At 37.5% G+C, this 22,338-nt stretch overlaps 2 protein-coding genes across 7 annotated transcripts in view; one reads left to right on the top strand and one right to left on the bottom strand.

Moving 5' to 3' along the window:
* The window catches only part of LOC110847979 (insulin receptor substrate 1), a 35,281-nt gene extending 28,368 nt beyond the window's left edge, over positions 1-6,913 (top strand). For all 4 annotated transcript variants that reach the window (XM_022095055.2, XM_035850128.1, XM_022095054.2 and 1 more), the window contains exons 5-9: positions 2,980-3,033; positions 3,114-3,640; positions 3,729-3,849; positions 3,924-4,027; positions 4,116-6,913. In XM_022095055.2, the coding sequence (XP_021950747.1) occupies positions 2,980-3,033; positions 3,114-3,640; positions 3,729-3,849; positions 3,924-4,027; positions 4,116-5,695 (2,386 nt within the window). In that variant the 3' untranslated portion in view covers positions 5,696-6,913. The remainder of the gene's footprint in view (positions 1-2,979; positions 3,034-3,113; positions 3,641-3,728; positions 3,850-3,923; positions 4,028-4,115) is intronic.
* Positions 6,914-7,159: 246 nt separating this feature from the next.
* Positions 7,160-21,008, bottom strand: LOC110846518. Of its 3 annotated transcripts, none has more exons than XM_022093298.2 (6): positions 20,575-21,008; positions 13,589-14,129; positions 12,770-13,472; positions 10,650-11,537; positions 10,239-10,491; positions 7,160-8,354 (listed from the first exon to the last, which is right to left on the bottom strand). In XM_022093298.2, the coding sequence occupies exons 2-6, from the start codon at positions 14,063-14,065 to the stop codon at positions 7,967-7,969; spliced, it is 2,709 nt and encodes a 902-aa protein (XP_021948990.1). In that variant the 5' UTR covers positions 14,066-14,129; positions 20,575-21,008; the 3' UTR covers positions 7,160-7,966. The 3 variants fall into 3 exon arrangements, with proteins under 3 accessions (XP_021948990.1, XP_035706023.1, XP_021948991.1); XM_035850130.1 differs by having other exon boundaries at positions 13,589-14,126; XM_022093299.2 differs by lacking the exon at positions 20,575-21,008 and adding an exon at positions 17,710-18,563.
* Positions 21,009-22,338: the final 1,330 nt, after the last annotated feature.

Raw genomic sequence — 22,338 nt, 5'->3', positions numbered from 1 at the left:
GGACCCATTTAAGCATACGATTCAACGTTTCCGTTTTTCTTAAATTGGTGTGGGTGGTGGGCATCGTTTTGGAGTTGAAACATCTCTGTGGGCATAATAAATAAATCATGGATTTTGCTCAATTTTGGATACCGAATCGTGTCACATTACTTGGCTGAATGAAGCACATCATTTTGTATGTAGGCTATATTTGGTAGGATGGAGAATGTCCGCTAAAAATAATATATACATTTGTGCTGTTGTAACAGTACATGTGAGACGTTGGCTTTAGCATTTGGTTGGATTATTCCAATTAGATTGTTTTTCTCTCTGCTGGCTGGGCTGTGTTGTGTAAGTAGTAGTGTCGTAGTAAGTATGTGAGTAGTGTATAAGCGAACGAGGGAGTTGGTGAACACTTTATTGCGTTGTTTTGCAACCCAATGTCATGCGAGATGACGTCAATGTTTATTTGACTCTCTTTCGCTCTTTGATTCGCTTTACCCTCAAAACTCTGCAGAAGCGAAGGATGAGTTTGACTTGGCCAACTTGGACGAGCTGGTTGGCTCATCCCCAGTGGAGAAGAGTGGGATGAAATGAAAATGCAAAAGGTGAAGTGGAATAACAAAAGTGATGAGATCACATAACATTCAGAAACACTAACTCTGATAAAAGAGAACGAAAACAAAAGAGACATTTAGTTGTGCCCTAGTTGTCTTTTTTCTTGTGGTGATGATGAGAAGTCATCGGTAAATGAGCTACTACAAAGCTGGTAAACATTGGACCCTAAAGTATTTGGCTGGAATCGAGGTTATTAGGCTTGTACATAGATCTTAGATATTTTGTGCGTTATTTATACTTCATGTATGTAAACGGGCTGCTCGACAGAAAACGGATGAAAAATGTTGAATGCCAAATGTGCGTAGGTTGTTTAAGGCCTGAGGTATATGGCCGTGAAAGTTTGCTGTTGTTATTATTTTATAAGGAACATAATTTATAAGGACACGCTGTTCCTCTCACCAAAGAGTTAGCTAAGGTTGAGATATATCCATCAAATTTATTGTCATTTATGATTTATAATTGTCAGCCAACTAGTCGTACTACCCCAACAACAGCGCAGACAGTGTATAACCCTTGACATTTATCGATCTGTGTTCCCCATCCCTGTCTCTTCCACGGTGGAGCTTGTATTCGTGCAAATGTAAGCTAGTTACCTAACGTTTCTGGAATTGGAGGAATTATTTATTCCGCCTTCTCAAACGTAGTTGGGGCGTGGATTCACGGAATTTGGACATGCAGAAAGAAATGAGAATATTTATATGCATTGTCTCGTCGAGAGAAAATAAAGTTATTTCTGCCCACTCGGGCCTCTTGCTTTCTTCGCCTTCTGCTGCTCCGTACTTGCTCTGCTTTCTTTTCCCAACTTCAAAACAGCAGCAGAATCGAGCAGCCAGCTCAACTTCGAAACATGTGTTGTCATGATTGATGACAAATTGATTGATGTCTGGGCACAAAGTCACATTTGTTTGCAAATTCAGTTAGTTCGTTGAGCTGCGAGGAAAGTGGGCCATGTTGAGGTAAAGCACGATCAGCTCTGGAGAAAGTCTTCTGGCAATTGGATTTCTGGGTCCAATTTTGCCAGGACGGAATGCGAATAATATGCTCGATGGATTAATTTGTTTGAAGTTTGAGTGGGATGCAATGGAATTCGTTGGGTTGAATGTGTACATGTATTCAGTCTGTTCCAGTCAAGTGGGTGGGAAGTTGGGAATATGAGGGGGCGTTGAAGGGGTTGCAATTGCACAATTTCTTCCGAGTTTGCTCCCTGGTTCTATGTAAGTAGCTGCACGTAGGGGTAAAATATACAGTTCTGCAGGTTTGTCATTTTTTAACATTGCATAAACTATTCGTTTTTTTTACCCGAAAGTATGACTGAAAACACAGATTGATGGAAGTATTATTTTACATAAACTTTCGAGAGTTAGAAATCCATAGTTGGTAGCTCTATCCAGTCTTAAATAAGTCTTTGGCATACACATCGAGATGAGAGCAGGGTCAGCAATTTGCAGAGAGGAAATGTGATACATAGTATTTATGCATATTAAGTGAGGTTGACCTCTCCACCGAAGGGGATTCTTATGGTAATGATTATATTTCATGCTTGCATAATGTGCATATCGTTCCAATACTGGACCTACAGAAGCGGAGGTAAAAAGATCCACTTGGCTGGGATGCAAAACACATTTAGGATTGCATGTGTCTGATCATGTTTTAGCACTATTATTGTTATTGTGTTGAAGTACAAAGTTGTCGGAAAGGGTAATAAACTCTGTGGAATTGGGTTTCATTCGCGTTCATTAAATCCACCCACTAACGAAAAGTAATTGCAAATGAATCGTTATACGCATGCACGAAAAAATAAAGAGCCCATAACATCAGAAATAATTGAGAATCTTTAAAAATAAAGTGACATACTTAATTATTGTAATGCATTAAACTTTATGATTTCGTATTTGCTAAATTAAGCTTGGCTTAATACAACAAGATGATCTTGGAAATTCCAACTAAACTGATACGATAAGGATAAACTCTGCATTTGACAACTGATCATGGATACAGCTACGACTACTAATTTCTATGCTAACTGCTGTCATGTTAATGTGATGTTAATGACCCGTCTTGATTTTCGGTGCCACTGAATTGATAACCTTGAAATCATCAAAAGAAAGCTGGCTCCTTTTCATCGTCTATTTTCAGGCGCCGTGTGCTTCATATTCGTGATGTGTTAAACTCGTAATTAATAACTTATCTATCCTTTTGCTGGATGTTTAAAAAAATGTCTTCCCAGTTGCAATATTGATAATGTAGCAATATCGTAAATGTGTTATGAATATACCCTTAAAAAGATAGGTCATGGTTGTCAATAACATGTTATTGCAAAATGAACTAATGTTTATAGTACATACATATTCACTTAATCTAAATTTTATTTCACTATTTCAGAGCAATGCAAAACTACTCGAAGGACGATATAATTCCTCCGCGTGAACGTGCCAGGTAAGCAAGTAGTTTCAAAAGAAAGACATTTGTAATGGAAATGAATACAATTTAAGCTAAATATTGGGCTTGTGTTCTAGGACTTACACTTGGACAAATGATGCTACCATGCGGTCATCCCATAGCACCACCCCTGCCATGAGCAGTTCCATCGATGAGCCCAGAACCAGAACAGACTCCATGCCCTCGTCGGCAGGAAGAGTTTTGGGGATAGGAATGTCGCAAATGTCGCCCCCGGTCCCAATCCACACCTCCACGCCATCTATACTCTTCAACAGCCCAAATATGTACTCCACTGGCGACTCCGCCTCTAGTTCCTACTCGATTGATTACGACAACAATAACCACAGTCATGGAGGGAGCATATTGGTGGGCGATAAAAGCAATGATGAGGAAGAGTATGTTCCCTTCAACCCAACGGAAGATCAGCACCTCATTATTAGTCCGAAAAATTTAATGAACATGAAGCTTCCCTTGATTCCTGATATTTCCGACTATGTTGAATCAGGCAAAGATTCTGCAAGCTCCAATGCCCAAACTCCATCCAGCTATATGGAGATGCAAAGTCCAATGTCACCATTTGACAACTATATTCCCATGAGCCCAGGTGAGCGATTGATTGAGGAGCATATAAAAAAATTCCTTAAAAGTTGCCAATTGTAATTGACATATAATATATTTTAATCTTTCACCAGCATGTACAATCCCCAACGGCCTCAAGTCGAACGGAAAAATTTCAGTTTCTCACAGCAGAAATTCTAGTCTAATCGAAGACAATGATGGATATGTACCAATGATCCCTGGTGGTGTTCATAGGTAAAAACTAACTACTTTGGCATACACTGTACAGTTGATTTTGTTTTAATTATTGCAAAATTATGTTATTATAGCCGAAGTGAATCTGGGGCTGGATCAACGGCTGGGTCTGCAACAGGACTTGACGACGCATATTTAGACATGGATTTTACCAGAAAAATTAATTTGAGCAATGAAGGTACGCCTTTCTTATGAGAATATAAAAATTTATCTTGCATTGATGGATGCGAATTATGTTATAAATATTTGATTTTTTTCTTCTTCAGATGTTAGAAGGGTTTCACCTGCCAGCAGTGAATCATTACAAAGCAACACCCCATCATCGGACTTTCCATTAGAAAAAGTCACATCTTATTTAACAGATGACTTTGAGGACTCCATGCGCCCTATCCGAGCCTATTCTGTTGGTTCAAGATCTGATACGTCAGCTCTTGGGAAAATCCGGTCGGGGAAGAACCGTTTGGAGGCCGTTCAAGAGACTTTCCGATGTAGAGCAATGTCCGTTGGATCCAAGAATCCAAGAAAACCACCAATCCTGCCAAATACCTCATCAAACGCGGGATTAATTCCTGCTGTGGGGAGCAATAAAGCGGCTGTCTCTGGAGTTGGTCCCCTTAGTAGCTCGTGGAGCGGATCAACAGGACGGTGGCCTATGACAAAATTTGTCAATAACCATCATTATTCCCCAAATCAACCACCTACGCAATATGCATTCTCCCAAGGCACGAGTGAATCTAATGATTCGGATTTAATGGAGCTGGATTTCTCCAAGAATAAGAAAATCAGGAAACGCTCACATCCTGGCCCTCCTCCTAGCCTCAATTCGACACCTAGCTCCACTGGCTCATCCAGTTTACAAAAAATTAGTCCCGTCCCAAAAGGGGTCATCTCCAACAACAGTGGTGCAGTTGAAGGTTCCGAGTCTTCGGAACTTCTCAAGTCGTCATCATCTCAACAAAATTCTGGTGGTAGTGCCGAATACTCTACGAAGGGTCGCAATTACGCTATTTCAGCTCCCATATCTATTAAAGCCCCGAGTACGAGTCGTAATACTACTACTGACCCTAACTACGCATACCACGATGCCAGCAGTTCCCAAGCATCGGTTTCAATTCTCTCTCGACTTACCGGCACTGATCTCAAGAAATTGAAAGAATTGGATGATGAAGGGGCTTATCTGAACATGGACTTTTCCAAGCCTCCCGTCGCCTCAAAGAATGATGGCCCGGCAAATAACTTTATAACAAAAAACAAAATTCCCAGCACTACGGCAATTCGATCTGACGAGTGTGTTTCAAATGCAATATCACCTTCATCCACAAAATTCTGTTTAAATCTCACCTCCCCGTCAATGACGTCTTTAAATTTAACCAAACCTGAAGCTGGAACGGGGACTTTTAAGTCGAATTTCTGTAATGGAGATTTGCATACGTCTTCTTCCAAAAACCCACATCCGAATAATGATAAAAACCATCCACCTGTCACAAAAAGTTCGCCATGTTCTGGTTGCTCAGATCATTTAGTCATATCTTTGCCGACTTGCGGCCTAACCAGAATGATGGTAATCGAAGAGTCTCCCGAAAAGCAGGAACATAGCAAACCATCCAGCGGTTCAATTACTCCACAGTCCCCCTCAAGATGTGCTCCCTTGGCAAAGCCGGAAGATGATAATCAAATCACTTACGCCTCCATTGAACATCTTCCGCCACCTCCATCATCTTGCTTACCCACGGGTCTTGCAACAGTTTCATGTGCAACTGCTGTTGCAACATCCAATAAAGTAACTGGGGTAGCTTACGCTCAAATTGACTTCAAGAGCACCGAGTCGGTTAAACCAAACTCTTAAATTACAGAAACTCTTATGTAAATCAAACCTTTTCTTCGTTATTTTGATTAAAACGTTTATGTTTGGTTGATATTATTAAGTTGTCTCTTGTTAGTATGTAAGTAGTGGTATCTCATGATTAAGACATGGTATGATTCTGTACTGTATCGTCTAGGACATGTACTAGCTCTATTTTATGTTGATTATTACGGAATGAAATGTATTGTACAGAGAGACAAGGAGCTTTGAATATTTTTTACAATTATCATAGCTCATAATTCTAAAATTATTTATATCTTGCTTCCCTTGTAATAAAGATAGTAAGAATAATAATAATAACAATAATAATAATAATAATAGTAATAATTCACTAGCTCGAAGAAAAATTTTATATCGGGCAGCGCAGTCAATTTTTTCAATCTCAATTTTTAAATACTACTTTAAATAGTTATAATTAAACCTCTTTTTGTTGTTCAATAATGACAATTAATGATGTCTACCTCAGCGATTCTTCTTACCTTCGTCTACTTCTTCAAAAACAGGGAAGTTTATTACTGCCAAATGAAAAGAAAATAGTTCACACTATTTCTTCTCTTCTACAAAAAAACATTCGTTATTATTGACCTTTGAAAATAAACCGAAACCGGTAAAATGAAGTATATCATACACAACAAAAATACCCAGTGTGTGCATACCCACAAGCTTTAACTATCCAGAAATAACATAATGTAGCTAAACTGCAATTACATAATTTAAAAAACAACAACAATTAATATTACATGTTAGCCACATCAGCAATGTACCTTGTGCAACGTTCAGCTCAGAGATTTTAAAGTTGTTAGAAATAATACAAGTATGTTAGCTAGTTCTAATAATAATATTATAATTGATTCACTTTGATTTCGAAAATGCACGACGTTGTACAAAGGGCAAGCCAGATCCTAACAACAGCCTGGCATTTTTTTCTGCATAATCTGGGATGTACCCTCATTCATTCTTATGGAAGTATGGAATCCTAAAAAAGTTTGGTGCTCGTAGTCTTTTCTTGTTCTAGGAAATAAAAATACAATTCCTATCCCGAAAAAATTAGTGTGGTTTTGTTTTGAGACGAAAAACAAACAAATTATTATTTTTAACTTACAACAATGTTCGAAAATCTCCCCTCTTGTTATTATATGTATGAAGGTATTAATTGCCAACGCAGAATAGCTCAATAAACCAAAGATTAATTTTCAATAACCTGTTGTGATTTGGGTCCTGCAATTTCATTATCATGTTATTTGTGTTAAATATTTTTCCACTTTCACTCCTGCACTTCATGCATCCTTTCATTATTTTTGTAATTTCCTGAAAGTATATAGAATACTAAAAATGCATATGTAACATGTCAAAGTCATGACACTATTTCGCTTGTTTTATCCTTGGATTAGGAATGGATTAAGATCAGCAACGTCGGGTGCCACGAATAAAATTATCTGAATCCAATTTACGTCGATGATGGTTATTTATTGATTAGAAATACTAGAATATTACATGCATTTCACATTTTATTCTACATTATATTCTACTACAGCACGAAACATGTTGAACATGTCTTGTCATTCTGACAGTAATTTTATCTGTATCGTCTTCAAACTAACATTTAGTCAGTTGATGACGCAAACAATCTCAATTTCGGTCTCAGACATTTTAGCAAACCATAATCTAAAATATTCTCCTTTGTGACAACTCTAAATAGTGTTGTTTACAAGCTCTGGGAAAATCAACGGAAAACTAAATATTTCTCGAGATACAATTATTACGTGTACAATATTAGCATCTTATCATAAGATTCTTATGTTAGCCAGTTTTATAGTTTAAAAGTTATCATTGGAATATGTATTATTAATTGACAATCAGTTGAAATTACTTATTTATACACAGGAATTGATATACATACGTAAACATGTATGTACATTACCTATTGAAAAAGGCAAATTTAAAGAAAGTAGAAAGGACATCACTGTTAATGGACCAGAATTCGGTAAAATCATCAGATTACTATTAAACTAGCTGCACCCAATTTATGTATGTACTATCAACGAAATCCACGTTTATTATACCTAACAATATTTATGTACTATTAATCATGAAATTACAAGTCAATTATTTTTTTGAAATACACAAAATTTCTTGAACGTCAGAGGTAACATGTTATTTGAAAATATGTGGACAACGAAAATTATCTTTAGTCGTTTATAGTAATAAATTTTATATTAATTTGGTGTTATCAGGATCTTTGTGTCGCGATACTCAAAACTTGAAAACTCTTCTTTCTCCACATTCCGGGCAAAATTTCGCAATGCTGGACGGGTAGGAATTTCCACACTCGTGGCAAAACCTGGCTCCACTTCCCGGCCCGGGCGAGAAGACGTCCGAGGAGGAGGATTCGTTTCGCGTGGGGACGGAGGGTGTCAGGGGCGCGGGTGAAATCTGCATCGGACTCTCCGGCTCTTTGCCCTGATTTTGGGTAAACGTAGTCCTTCGAACGAAGGGCGTTCTGTTTGAGAGGAGGAGAGAGTGGGTGGACGAGAGGGGGTTTCGACCACTTTCATGGCTGTGACCACCTCTTCTCATGGCTGACTCTTCTCCAACCATGGACTCCAGGGCCTCAAACTCCGGATCTGTCACCCCTCCAGATCTATATGTACATGCAAAATACACATTTTTAGATTGGCAATACAATATTTTATTCACTTTTGTGTACTTAGGTGAATGGAGAAGGGGAAGTGTACAAAGGGTTTCAAGCTCTAAATTTCTACCTTTTGTAAAATTCATTGGTTTTGACAATAGTTTGTGTATTTATCTAGTTAGTTCACAAAATAGATCATAAAATAAAATATCTATATAAGCAGCAAGAGCCCAGTTGTATTGTTCCAAGAGTAAATATACTTGAACTGAATGAAGAGCATAATGTACATTTAGTTCAGCTAAACAAAGCACTTCTTGCAAAGAAACAGATTAAAATAAGCGTTCGTTTTTAAAAGGTTCAACTCAAAACAACACCATTTGTGTCCACACGTGCTCGTTTGTTTTTCTAAGTGTAAGTATTCATTCCAAAAGTTGAAAGAAACTTATTGTTCTCTTGAGAAACAAGTGCAAGCATTTTCCCTTGTGGAAGGAAGGAAGTGGCAGAAATAATACTTTGCGTTCTGCCTATTGCTATTAAATATTTTCCTAAATGGAGGAATTAAGTAGTGAACCACTTATAACGTTCAAGTATGCTTGAGGAGTATTATTTGAAGTAAATAGGCGAAATGTTTTAACAACATGCAACATTACTTGACAGAACACACATTTTTAAAACTACGTTACGTATAATAAAATAGACCAAGCTATCATGAACTACGCAGGTGAATCTCTGTATGTACGTATGAACACTATGAATTTCCTCGTATATATAAATTCATCATGAAAAGTTTCTATAAAATTAGATACCGATAAGTATTTCGTTAGGAATGGAACTTGCATGTTTCTGACTGTATGTAGAAGGAAAGCAAAATTCCATTCCAGTTAGAGCCATACAAGACAACATTACGGCATGGTTAGGAACCTTCCCAAAGTTGGATGGAGGAAGTTTTTTTACAATATTCTTGTAAAAGAACCAAAGTCAACAACAACGTTGTAAAATTCTTTCTACTTTTGTAAACTGTCACTAATCTAGGAAAGCATTTTCTCGGTTTCCAAATTACATTTTGGTTACCTCAATTACTACAGTGGAATTCCATCTTTTCTGTTACAGACAGGAAAGGAAAACATAAAAAATGCAATAAAAAGTACGGTTATTAGCTTCTACGAGTCTTGAAACTTATTGGGACTGACGATAAGACATTTTTTATAAGAACAAAATCGCTGCACAGCGAAATAATACAAAGATAGGAAGATGAAAGGAAGCTATGTATGCATATGTAGATATACTGATACAAAGAGTAAAAGCCAGAAATATCAAGAGTTTTGCATCCTTACTACAGCAATGTATGTATTTATATATCTCGTTGCAAAGTTGCATATAATACGCTTTTGACGAGACGAGGAATTCCATATTAAATATTCAATTTCTGACAGATTTCTGGAAAATCCGCATGACTCTGCATTAAGTAAAGGGTAGGATCGTAAAAAGTAAAGGACGGTTAAGAAGTGAAAAGTCCGTGTTGTTTAAATCACAAGTGGCACGTTTGCAAGAATTTACTATGATTGTGATGAGGGCAGGCATATGCTGCTGGGTCCATAAATCCTTTTCATCCGAACACAAAATGTGAAATCCGGATAACGGAAATGAAGTAAATAAGTTCTTTTTTTGTGGCCGAAATGTTGAAATGAAGTAGGAATGACATTGCCTCATGGCAAAGAAAATTTATTGCAAAATGGTTCACTTCTTGGAGCGAGTTGGTCTGCGTCAACGTGACAAATCATGCTCGTTTCATGTTCTCGTGAGAAGGTTTATGGTTGGAGTAGGTTGAGGGCAATTGGAATTGAGAAATTATGTGAATCAAAACGACTGAGATAATGCAATTCTTTTGCTTACCGACTGAAGCCAGAATCAGCGCTGGAGATTTGCGATAAAGCTCTAGATTTGTTAACGTCTCCAAAACTGCTGTTGTCAGATTGTTGTGACTTGGTCTCAGAAGAGGTTGACATAGACATCTGACTATTTTCGGGCTGTCTATCCCTTCCACCAACTTCGCTGGAGGAAGCGTTTCTGCTTTTTTTAAGAATCTCATCCCAGTAGCTGTCATCCATTTTCCCACTCGGAAGGTCGAAAACAAATTGATCATTGTCTAGTCCACAGAAAATGACAACATTATTTCTAAATTCCCTATTTACGACTACGCGTGTACATACAAAAGGCATGTACTGTATTGAGGATTACAAACTGTGGCCATATGACTTATGTACTTACATAAGTACTCCATAAAACTGAAGCTATATAACCTACCTTTCCTCTCAGCAACATTGGGGTCTCCACCACCACCCAGCATATCATGTCGACTCGGCATGTTGGTGTGAAAACTGTCCGAGTGAACCACGCCAACGCTTTCGAATGCTTTCTCCAACCCCAATTTCCTCGCTGTCTTTTTATTGACATTTTTATTGATGGGTTGAGATTTTAAAAGCTCTTCTAATTGCTTCTCTGCCATTTCATAGGGATCATAGCTTGGGTCTTGAGTCAACAAAGTTGTCCCTTTTGGTCGGAACAACTCTTGGTGGTGATTGGTCTTGTTTGCTTTGGTGTAAAAAGTCATGGGAGTTATAATTAAGGGAGAGGAACAGCCGGATGAAGATGACTTGCCACCACCAACCTCACCACCACCACCGCCAGAATTTGTCATCATCATATTCGATCCCGTATTCTCAGTTCCTTCCGGCTCTACCCGCTTAGACCGGAAGAAGTTTTTGTGTAAACTGGATCGACTTCTTGAGTTTCGGTTAAAGCTATTACTGGCCTGTTGTGGAACTTGCTGTTGTGGTTGCCCGTAACCGGAAGAAGAAACATGTCCGTATGGAATTCCTGTGTTGTTCATCATCATTGCCAAGTTGTCACTCGACTTTGCCAACTTTGGAATATTGCTGCTCGTATTGATCTTCATTGGATGGACTGGACCGGAAGAGTTGTTGTTGGCAGCGAGGTAGTTATTATTACTGCTGTTTTGCTGATAGTGGAATGTTTTACTGAGCAAATTATTAATCTTGTTCGTGACACTCATGGCATTGCCTCCTCTTTTTGAGGGTGATGGAGAAGGTCTCCGCATTCCTCTCGTGAAATCTCCATAACAGGAATTTGTTAAAGACTCGTTACTGTCCGAGTGAAGGACACCAACGCTTTCTGAAAACAGATAACAGATTAATTGGAATATTGACCAAAGATATCAATGTAAACTTACTAATTAACTTTAATGAGTTCATTTTTGAACATGGGATTTGTTATGTTGAATAAGACTATCTTTGGTTTGGAAAGGCCTGTGACAAATAGGACATTCCACACCCTCTTGGTGCATGTTCATATGATTCTCTAATTCTTCTACAATATGTGTTGCCTTATCACACTTTACACACTTCAATTTAGGAACTAGTTTATGGTGGTTGTTGAAATGATGAGTCACGGCGGATGTTTTGATAGTTTCACCACAAATTCTACAATTGAACTTTCCTATTCCTGATAACAAGCCTCTGTTCGATTGGGCTGGAGAATTGATGATTGACTCATCTGAATTTAGTTTTTGAAGAGATTCGTAGGTAAACTTTATGTTATAAAACTTAATTTGTTTGCAACCCAAATTTTGAAACATCGGATGTAGATCACTACTTAGTTTTATATCCAATAAATCAGTGTTTTTAAATTTAATTAACAATTCAACTAATTTCTCCTCATTTTTCCAATGCTTTGCGTGAGCTGAAGCATCAGTGTTTTTTCCTGACAGAGGTAAACGAAGCAAAGGAAACTTTAGATGTTGGAATTTTATCACTCTTGATAACAAATATGAATATGCTTCTGCAGCATCACATGCCGAACTCACTGATTTTGAATTTTCACTAATGATTAGATCAGATAATAATATGAATCTAAACTTGGAGTCATTGTCATATTGGTATGTATACACATTGGAATACAGTTGTTTATATGTTATGCAAACGATATGTTTTCTTCCACTTAAAGTTGATACACGAAGGGACAACTTGTCTTTATCTGTAGCGTTAAGCCATAACATAACCCGATAATGGTTATTTACTGTCCTTAAATTCTCGTCTTCCTTTACAATCTGTAAAGCTAATTTTTTGTCTTCACTTTCGTCGTCTATTTTTATCACTTTAGGAAGAGTTTTGGACGCTGGTCCTGGTCTTTTATGACTAGTATTTGTAATAGTAGATAGCGTTCTACTACTCTGACTCATTTTTAATTAACTAAAATTGATTAGATTGAATTAGAGTGAGTTGGATAGTATACATCATATAATTCCATGGAATTGACTAGGCTACTGAATGTAATACCAATGTTCTTCATGTTCACCGATTCCCGGTGTAATCCCAATGACTCAATATACCCCTTACATTCTTTACCTTTTGACTTTTTGAAATTGGTTAATTGATTGTTGTACAAATTGCTGGCTCCGTCCGTTCTTCGAAGGCCAAATAGTTTGTAAGCCATGCTGGCAAAGTCTTTGCCTGGTGACACAGATCTCAAGCTGGTACACGAACTTGAGCCTTTGATAGGTCGGTATTTCGTACGAATTTCCTGTCTTTCCATCGCTTCGATTTTTTCCTTTGGTGTTGGTTGCACCTCATATTGACGTTGGACGTACTTTTCTTTGCAATATTCGACATGTCTGTCAAAGGCTTTGAAACCAAAGCACCGGTTGCAGAAAGGACACTCGTCTGTGGGAACGAGTGGCTTGGCATATGAAGGGAGAGATGGATCCATGGTACCATGAGACTCTTCTGAGTTGGACCCGAATTCGGAGTGATTGTCGTCATTGAACAAATACTCTGATGGAGGTTTGCTATGTCCTCGTTCTCCTCTTGTTTGGCTCATGCTTCGTTGTCTTCTCAATGGTGAGGTTGCTCCTGCAAGACGACTGCTTGGATTCTGACCAAGTGACGAAGGCTGTTGGTGTAGACTAAGAAGCGCTTCCGAACTTAATGTGCTTCGGGTTGTGCAGCTTGTGCCACGGAGACTGCTTCTATTCTTGGATCCTCTCGAAAACCCTGAGGAAGAGGCTGATAACCGAGTGTCACCAGTAGTATCCGGTGGTGGTATAAAATACTGTGGGACATGGAATAAAACAAAAGAAAGTAAGTATGTGTACACTTATGTAAGTATGAGTCGTGTCATAATAAAGTTAGCGTCTGTTAGCTCTTTGTTGTTTGATTTTCTATTACCTCTACTTTTGTCCCCTTTTTTCTCTGCTCAGTCGAGTCAAACTTTCCTCGGTCTGGTTTGTATGGCGTTTTCACATTAACTTTTGTACACACTTTGGAATGCCGTTCCAGAGCATCAGGGGAAAATGTGCGGTTGCAAATGATGCATGGAAGAAGGATTTGAATGAGTGAAGCCTCCTCCGTGTCACCCACCCCCTTGCTATTCAGGACATTTGCTGGTGTCACTGACTCAGGGTCGGACGAGCTGGAGGTGCTGTGATCTCGTTCACCACCACTTCCGAGCCCACTTTCGCTCGACGGCCTTTCTTCCGAGGTGGAAATGACGGAGGAAAACGATTTCGAAATTGGAACTTTCCACGCTGGAATGTAATCAGTCCTTCCTCTTGCAGATGACGAGTATGGGTTTGTAGACATGTCCATCATTGAGCTCCCACTTGTTACGGGTGGGGTTCGACTCTCCAGCCATGTGGAATCCATGGTTTGAATTAATATGTTTTACTATGTCCAGTGAAAAGTGTAGATTTTCAGAATCGCCAAACTACTGCAAAGCATAAAATTAAGAGCAAAAACATTAAAATAAATTGCTCTTGGTACATTTGAATGTGAAAAAGAAATTAACTGAATCAATGTAAAAGTACATTTACTTTCAAGGATTGCAAGGATTCTTGGTTCGCTTTTAACATTTTCAGGCTTTGAAAAGATGCATGCTAATGGAATGATTATGTCTGTCATGTCACCCTTTTCCTGCCTGCAGACGTTCCGTGTGTGAATGAACACTGTATAGTGCTGTCTCTCGTCTTTCTGCAGTATTGCTTTGGAATCTCAATAACCTTTAAATTGCAAAAGTAGCGTTCAGAAACCACGAAACATAAATAATTCCAAGGACTTTGGTTTTATTTCACTTGTTAGCAAGTTCTGTCATCAATGGCAATGTTGTCAGCTAAGTATTACTTTCTACTATTTGGTTAAGGCGAATAAGAAGAGATGATTCGCTTGGCTCGGCGTAATATAAGATGGAATAGAATCGAGTGAGAATGGATGGAAAGCTACATCATTATGAATTTAGAATTGAGGAAAGTTTTGCAAGTTGAAGTTCAGTCATCAGTGAAAAAGATAAAAAAGTCCGGAAGATGAGTTCTCGTAGTTATTTGTGCAAAGAAGTTATAACAAGGAAAAATAATTGGATATGGTTGGTTTTGGTTAACCAAATTCTAGATTTCAAACCAAAATGAGTTTTGCAGTTTTTGAGTTCATGTTGCTCAATTCTAGTCAGGAGCTTCGGAACATGACGGCATCTTGGGGACATTAGTTCTCCATTCGTGTTAATGGCGTCTATGCTGCAATATAAATGCCGGTGGCGTCTTGTTCCGCAGCCCCTGCTCGTAGTTCCATTTCTACCGTGCTCAATCAAAATTTATTGTACTTATTCTTCGCCCTAATCGCTTTGGACAATAAACGAGGAATTGAGCAGGTGCACAATTATGATCGATCTCGTCCCTCTCAATTCTGCATCGTCATACAAGAAGTGAAAACCGTATTCTTATTAGCAAAGTGTCCAAATTCATAAACTACAAATACCTGGCTGGAAATACAATGTAAGTATGCATTCAATTTGCAAACTACTTGTTTCTGCTTGAAAAGCCTACATATATTTCGCAAGAAAGAAGTAATAATCTTGGCATCACAAAATTGTTTTAGTTATTGATATGCACATTATATAAAATGCTTCAACTGCACTTTGCATATTCGTGTGGTGGAAAGAGAGAGAGAGAGAGAAGAATTGTAAATGGAAGTAAGAAAAGTTCGTGGGAAGTGTACTTTACAAATATGTAAATCTCAAGGCCACGTTTCTCATTTTGCCTGCCTTTACTTAAGAATTTGCCACCTCAAACTGAAGCAACAACAACCACCGCATAATAACTCCCATTAATACCACAAGACGAGATTGAAATTGCAATATTGTATTCGCATTACGTTGTAATGGGTGACCCACCACCGCTGCAAAATCACAATCCTTTTCCCTTCTCTTTAAATGCCCACACAGGTGGACGTTTAAACTGCTGTTGACTAATTTTGGCTTTGGAACGATGTGTAGGCTGAGATGAATAAACAACAGGGAATATAGAGATGGCTCCTACCTTCATGACAGTGATGCATAGACGATGATGACTGCAAATGCCTCATGTCTTCAAAGAATGTATGAACAGCGTACTGGTGCTGCCTATTACTTCATAAAACGATAACGAAATTGAAGGGTTGGGATGGAACAACGTGGATGACAGGACAAGAGCTTCCCACAAACACCAATTGTTGACTAGCATTAAAATACAAAATAGGGAAATCAAGGATGTGATTTGTACAGAGTCTCAAGCACGCGGTCGGAATATATGTATGTATCCATCCACTGCTAATATTCGTCATGTATGTATCCCACCAGTCATTTCATTCAGAAAGGTGTCCATAACATAAAATTAATCTATAACCTCCAAGATTGAGAGTGAGCGATCTTGTTTTTTAGAAATAATTTACAATCAGGATTGAGCCGTATAGTTATTTCGATTAGCAATTCCTTCATTTATACTTGCGATCTAGATCAATTTATGCGTGATCACGAGCGTTTAAGCTACATCTTGCTAATGGGTGATCGATACTCTGAATACGGCCTGCGGATTACGGTTCACGGGTGACGTCTGTTGTTTTTCGGTAAATGCATAACGAAGAATGGTTCTAGAAATATTATTTTGCCATTGTCCCATCACAACATATTCTCAAGGAGAAATTATCTATATTGCTCTGAGGAGCTCGTCTTGTGACGTACGATTTATGCCGTGACTATTGGTGCTCGGTGATATCATATCATATATTTTATCCACAATGTTAGTAATAGAAATTAATTCATTGAACGGGTTAAATATTTAATTATGAACAACCTCGATTAATAAGGAGTCCTTCAACACATATTTCTGCATATCTGAAACTACAGTCAACAGTACGATTCGTTTCGGGTTTTGACTGTGCACAAACAGATTCACTTTTCACTAGCTGTTTGTAATACATGTAATAGTTTTTTTGTCAGTTGAATATCCAATACAATAAAATATACATGAACCCAGCTTATATCTCGGAATTCTGGGTAGCAGAAAGCAAACAAATTAAAATTGCCTCGCTAATTTTCTTTTTTAACAACCCGTCTCCATCTCGTTTTTTATGTCCTTTCAGATGACAATGCCATGAAATGAAATCCAGCCGCTGAGAAAGGAAGAAGTTCATTATTATTATTACACTCAGTGATCAGTGCTAAATTAATGGTCCTTGTAACAATGCCATTCATTCACGCTTCACATTCCCAACTCCGCCGTATACCTAATATTTACATACATGCACGAGTATACGATGTACAATAAGGAACAAATTCAAGTCGGTAAAAAATACAATTTTGTAACATGCACGGGCACCCAACCATCTTGACTTACAACAAGTGATACCTCAAGTTTCGATTGGACAATTTCTAACGTGTTGTCGAGCCGAACTCTGTCTGACTATAAATGACAAGTTTTTCTTGAGGCAGCTTAAGACTAACATTTTTTAAAATAAAGTTTTCTTCATTTGTGCATATGTAACCCTTACTGGTTTTAATCATTTTTAGCACTTGAACTGCATTAATACGAATAAAATAAATAAATGTTTCTAATAAATGAAATTGCTCTGCAACTGTTGCGACTTGCGAAATCCCTGCACGATAAAAACACATCGAGGTGCATAAAAAAGCTGTCCTGTCAAAATATTCACATGCCTTCGATTATACGGTCTCTAAAAACGTAAGCATTGTTTGAACACAATTTTGGAATAAAAACGACAAGTTTCGTGCATATATTCATTTTTTGTCTTGCGCTGATTTGAGCAAATAAATGAATTCTTATAAACACTTAAAAACATGCATGCATACATATACAAACACTAAAATTCATTGTTTTTATGTGAAGCACAGTTTTATGCATGAAATCCATAAAATTAAATTAAGATCACGCACACGACTTTTAAACTTTAGGTGGGTGGGTGGATGTCGTTGACTGTGCCTGCCTTAAAAATAAAGATCGACTGACTTGTCAACAAAACTTAACTGTAATTGTCTCCAGCAGAGAAGATGAGTGCACTAAGCTGCGTTTACATTAAGGAATTTTTGGAATACATGTATAACTTTGCGAGTTCAGTTGGGTGTCTATTCCTCAAATGCACACTTCACAGTGAACTTTTTATCTTCACAGAAATGTGAGGAAATTGAACAATTTTACGGGAAACGGTCCAGTGACTCCTCTATTCTCTGCGAAGCTAGTATTCTGAATTATGTAGGTTGTACTCTGTCGGTGGCCGTGGGAGGGGATTCAAATTTCTTCAGTTCATTCTTGAAATATTATCTGATCCACTTTTTTGTGCAATGTTAAAAAAGTTCCATCCCAGTCAAACAAACGAAAAATAGTCTACATAGAATACAAAATGTTTTAAAACTGTGTGGAATGATTTATGGAGTTACTCTAATTCACTCGTCACACGAACAAGGACCGTGTAAAATGTTTGAAAACGAACTTTAAAATATTATGTACACTCCAAATTGCACTTTCCCGACTTTGAAATAAAAATTTGATGTGGAGATTTAAATACGTTTCTTGCTCAATCTGAGAGTAATAATAATAATGTGCATGTAGTGCTGGACTTGGTGATAATATCCTTCATTCATGATCAGCAAACCACAAAGATGAAGATTGCATTTTATGGGCAAACTGGATTATACCCTTTTCTTCTTGAAGATGAAACCACAAAGCAGATTTTGAGTTGCTCCCGTCGTAGTTTTAAACTTTTTATACTTTATATCACTTCACCTCTGTTTGGAAGTTTTATTTTTAATATTAAAGAGGCTGCTAACCAAAGAAGAGAATGATTCATCCAACACTGTTTGTGCTGGTGCTGTAATCTTGTTCATGTTATTTTGCACGGGAATAAATAGTACATGATGGCTGAAGGATTCTGGAATAAAATATCCAGCCTCTTTTTAAGTCTTTTTAGTGATAATGATCCAGAAGAGAATTTTATCAACTTCACTGGGTGTTGATTTTATTTGGACATGAGTGCAGCCAGAAGGGCTTAATTAATCAGTCACATTTGAAATGCTATCAGTGCTGCTGATTTGATTGCAATATCTGGGAGCCATTGTACAACTACTGCGTTCAATTATAATATGATTCCATTATTATTTACAATTGTTGGATAGGCACGGAAAATAGTATTGCCAAATACTGGCAAGCGTAAGAATTCTCAAAAGGGCTGGAACAAGTGCAAAGATAAAAATACAATATTAAATCGTTGACAATACGGTAAAGTTGATATTGAGTTAATCATGTACTTTAACATCAGGAGTTCAAGATCGATATGCCAATAAACAATTCTTACAGGATCGACAGGAACATTTGATTTTTGCAATCAACAAATTTGGCGATAAAATTATTACCTTTTCAAGGCTTTCTGTAGGAAAATGAATAGGTATTTATTTATATGACATATTTGCCAATGCATACAAACATGGCAATAAAATACTTAATGGGATTATTAAAACCAAAATATTTTTATTGAAAATACAAATGCAAATCAGAGAGTAATTCTATTCCACTGATTTTGATTATAATTTTAATTGGCGTTTTATTTGCCTACAATTTCAAATGACAATTGCCACTCCGGTCTATTTAATTAGCTAATGTGTCTTGTGATAGATTTCACCATTGAACAACATGCATGCATACATATTTCCAAAATTTCATTGGGGTTAGCGTTTGACGTTTTCAATTGTTCTACACAACCGTCGTGAAAATACAAGACAAACTATTAGACCGATTATTTTAAATACATCTCACCCGAACGTCGTGTAAGCGTGAAGGACTTTTTTTGCGTAAGTGATTTCCCTCAACAAGACAAATATTTTTAAGAGGATGATTCTCTGCAATATGGATTCTTAATGTACTTGAGGACAGACATAAGCCTTCATTTTTAGATTCAATAGCCGGATTGAACACTCATGAAATGTGTCTACTCACAAATTGACTACCAATATTTACTCGATTTATGAAGTATTGACAAAGACTTACGGGCTTGTTAGAAAGAATGGACCCTAATGTGGGAAAAACTCGGGTCATTTGAAAGTTAAGTTTAAACACGACAGAATCGTATGTGCATGTATTTGGTCGGCGTGTCCATTTAAATAGCGTATCCCTCACACCTTACATTTTATGTTGTTTAACTATAGATGTGTGGGAACTGGAGAGATAAACAACGCAGAAAAGTGATAGAACTGGTATGTGTATGTGTACACTTGTGATTATTGTGTTTACTCAAGTCTTGAATGCGAAAAGTATATATGTACATAAGTCACAGGTAAAATGAAGTGCGCCGAAATTTACTAACATGGTAATGGTCTGGAATAATTATTACCACAATGAGAACTAGATGAAGAAGGAAACATAAAAATATTATTAGGCTACTAAGTATTCGGTTCCAATTCTTATCAATATTACTCAGAATATTAACATATTACCCAATTATGTTACCTGATTCACTTTATTTTCGTTTCCCATAATGTGTAATGTTATAATCAGACTTGATAATAATTCAAACTTGTATTTATTAAGTATATTTGTTAGGAAACACAATTTTCGGGAATGATGCTTCAACTTTACAAGATTTACACTATGTATGTGCTTACTTTGAAGCATAGTGATAAATCGGCCTCTACTGTAGAGAAAGATATGTAGGTGCATATGCAGTCCAAAAATAATACCGCAATTTTACACGGAAAGAAAGTTCACTATATGAAGAAATGTTTGTTCTGGGTGAATCAATGCGAGGGAGCGAACGATCTAACCGACAAGATTTCGATCCAACATTTGAAAATTTTCATGAACTTATCCCCAAATTTCCCACTCGTTAGACAAGGAACTCACCTGTCATGCTAGAATTAGAGCCAAGTCGATCCAATCCTAATCACAATCTTATTCCTTCTTCTAACCAGAGCACTTTTCTTCTTGATTTGTATAAATTTCGTTCAATAAAGCTCAAAATCTCAGGAATGAATCAAGGGAAACTTATGCAGATCAATCTCCTTGAATTTTATACACTCGTTACTGTACGCAAAGTACATAAATGTGTCACTGTATCACTTTTCCAAGCCAATAATATGTATTGCACACACACCTCACAAACATTGACCGCACTGTAAAACACAGGCAGCAATCCACTCAACTGGAAACTATGTAACGTAAGATCCAAAATCGACGCTTATTACACTTCCGTAAAATGAAGCAATCGCTTAACTGAATATGCGTCCAAGAGGACGAGTCGAAACCAACTAACAAAAAAGTCACTAGGTAACTCGCCAACTCAGATTTTCAAGCCATTCCTGAGTCAAACCATGTTACTTACGAACGAATGTGTAGTAAATGTAGTTGGGTCGTTGCAGAATACGCATACTTTATATGCTTTTGGTAACTTTAACTGCACTCCACAGACTTGGCAAGAAACAAGAAACTAGTCGCCACGATCCCGGCAGCGTTGCACTGCGTTGGCTGTGTGCAATCCACATGCATCCATCCCTGAACAAGCTATACGTAATACAATGCATTGGATTGCACTTGCGAAACTGTTGGGTTCTGAGGAACACGGCGTTATTCAATTCCTGATTAATCTCAGAGTTTATAATGGTAAAAAGTTGTAAACACGTAAATAGCAGTCAATCTACGTACAGACGAGTAACCGAGTAGACAGGTCATTCTCATTTTTGAGTCGTCAAAGCCCTTGTCGAGATATGCATTTTTAGACCAAGTTGGTCTAAATCGGTGCAGTTCCGCTAACGTTGGGCGGACGGATGGACATGACGATTTAATGAACCTGTTGGCTCGGGTTAAATAGTATCAGCACGTTATGTATGTATAAGATAGTGATTCATCATATCCAATTCGTCACTGTTTTAAAATTTGCATAAAATGTAACGATTGCAAAGCCAAATCAGGGATAAGAAACCCCGATCCCAAATATGGGTTTTGTGGTGCAGGAACAGGTACTTTTTTCAATAACAATTTTGTTGTACAGGTTTAGTCAGACTTTGAAAACATCGTGCATATCAATGTTGAGAGAGACAGTCGGACATGATAACAACTGGGACTCATATTTCCAATTAAATGTATCGCTTACAGTTTGGTAAAACGTTAGCATTACTCCACTGCTCAAACCTCAACTATGGTATAACTTCATTCGAGCGTTTTAGTTAAATATTAAATTGTACATATGGTATGATACCAACTAAATTTTTCTGTGCACCAATAAGAGATTGTAAACGAGAAATGTGTATTTCGTAATTGTTATAAAATGAGTATTATGTATTAAAATATGCATGTGTAATGTTAAGAAGATGAACATGCAGTGATTGAGAAGAAGAGTGTTATACAATATTTATTTTCATTCATATTTGTAAGGAGGCTGGTTCTCTTTGTCGTTGCAACAACTAAAGCTCAGAGTATGCAATCTAGAAGCAGTTTGTGTGCTACGCTTGGAAAAACTAAAATGGGTCTCCTCTGCTTTATTTTACGTAAATAACATGTAGTACGAAACTAATGCAAACCCAACAAGCAGGAGTTGCAAAACGTGCATAAGAAACCCTACAACTTGCAGCGCATATGGCTGTTAAAGGGCCGATATCTCGGTTCATGGTT

This window comes from Folsomia candida, unplaced genomic scaffold (genome assembly GCF_002217175.1).
Source record: "Folsomia candida strain VU population unplaced genomic scaffold, ASM221717v1 Fcan01_Sc003, whole genome shotgun sequence".
Classification (NCBI taxonomy): domain Eukaryota; kingdom Metazoa; phylum Arthropoda; class Collembola; order Entomobryomorpha; family Isotomidae; genus Folsomia; species Folsomia candida.
Note: the sequence above shows the minus strand (reverse complement) of the source record. Positions and strands in the feature narration are given on the sequence as shown.

Coding starts and splice junctions, on each gene's coding strand:
- LOC110846518 (XM_022093298.2), bottom strand. CDS start 14,065: ATGGATTCCACATGGCTGGAGAGTCGAACCCCACCCGTAACAAGTGGG. Junction 13,473..13,588: donor AAAAGGGGACAAAAGTAGAG/GTAATAGAAAAT, acceptor CATGTCCCACAG/TATTTTATACCACCACCGGA. Junction 10,492..10,649: donor CAATGTTGCTGAGAGGAAAG/GTAGGTTATATA, acceptor TCTGTGGACTAG/ACAATGATCAATTTGTTTTC.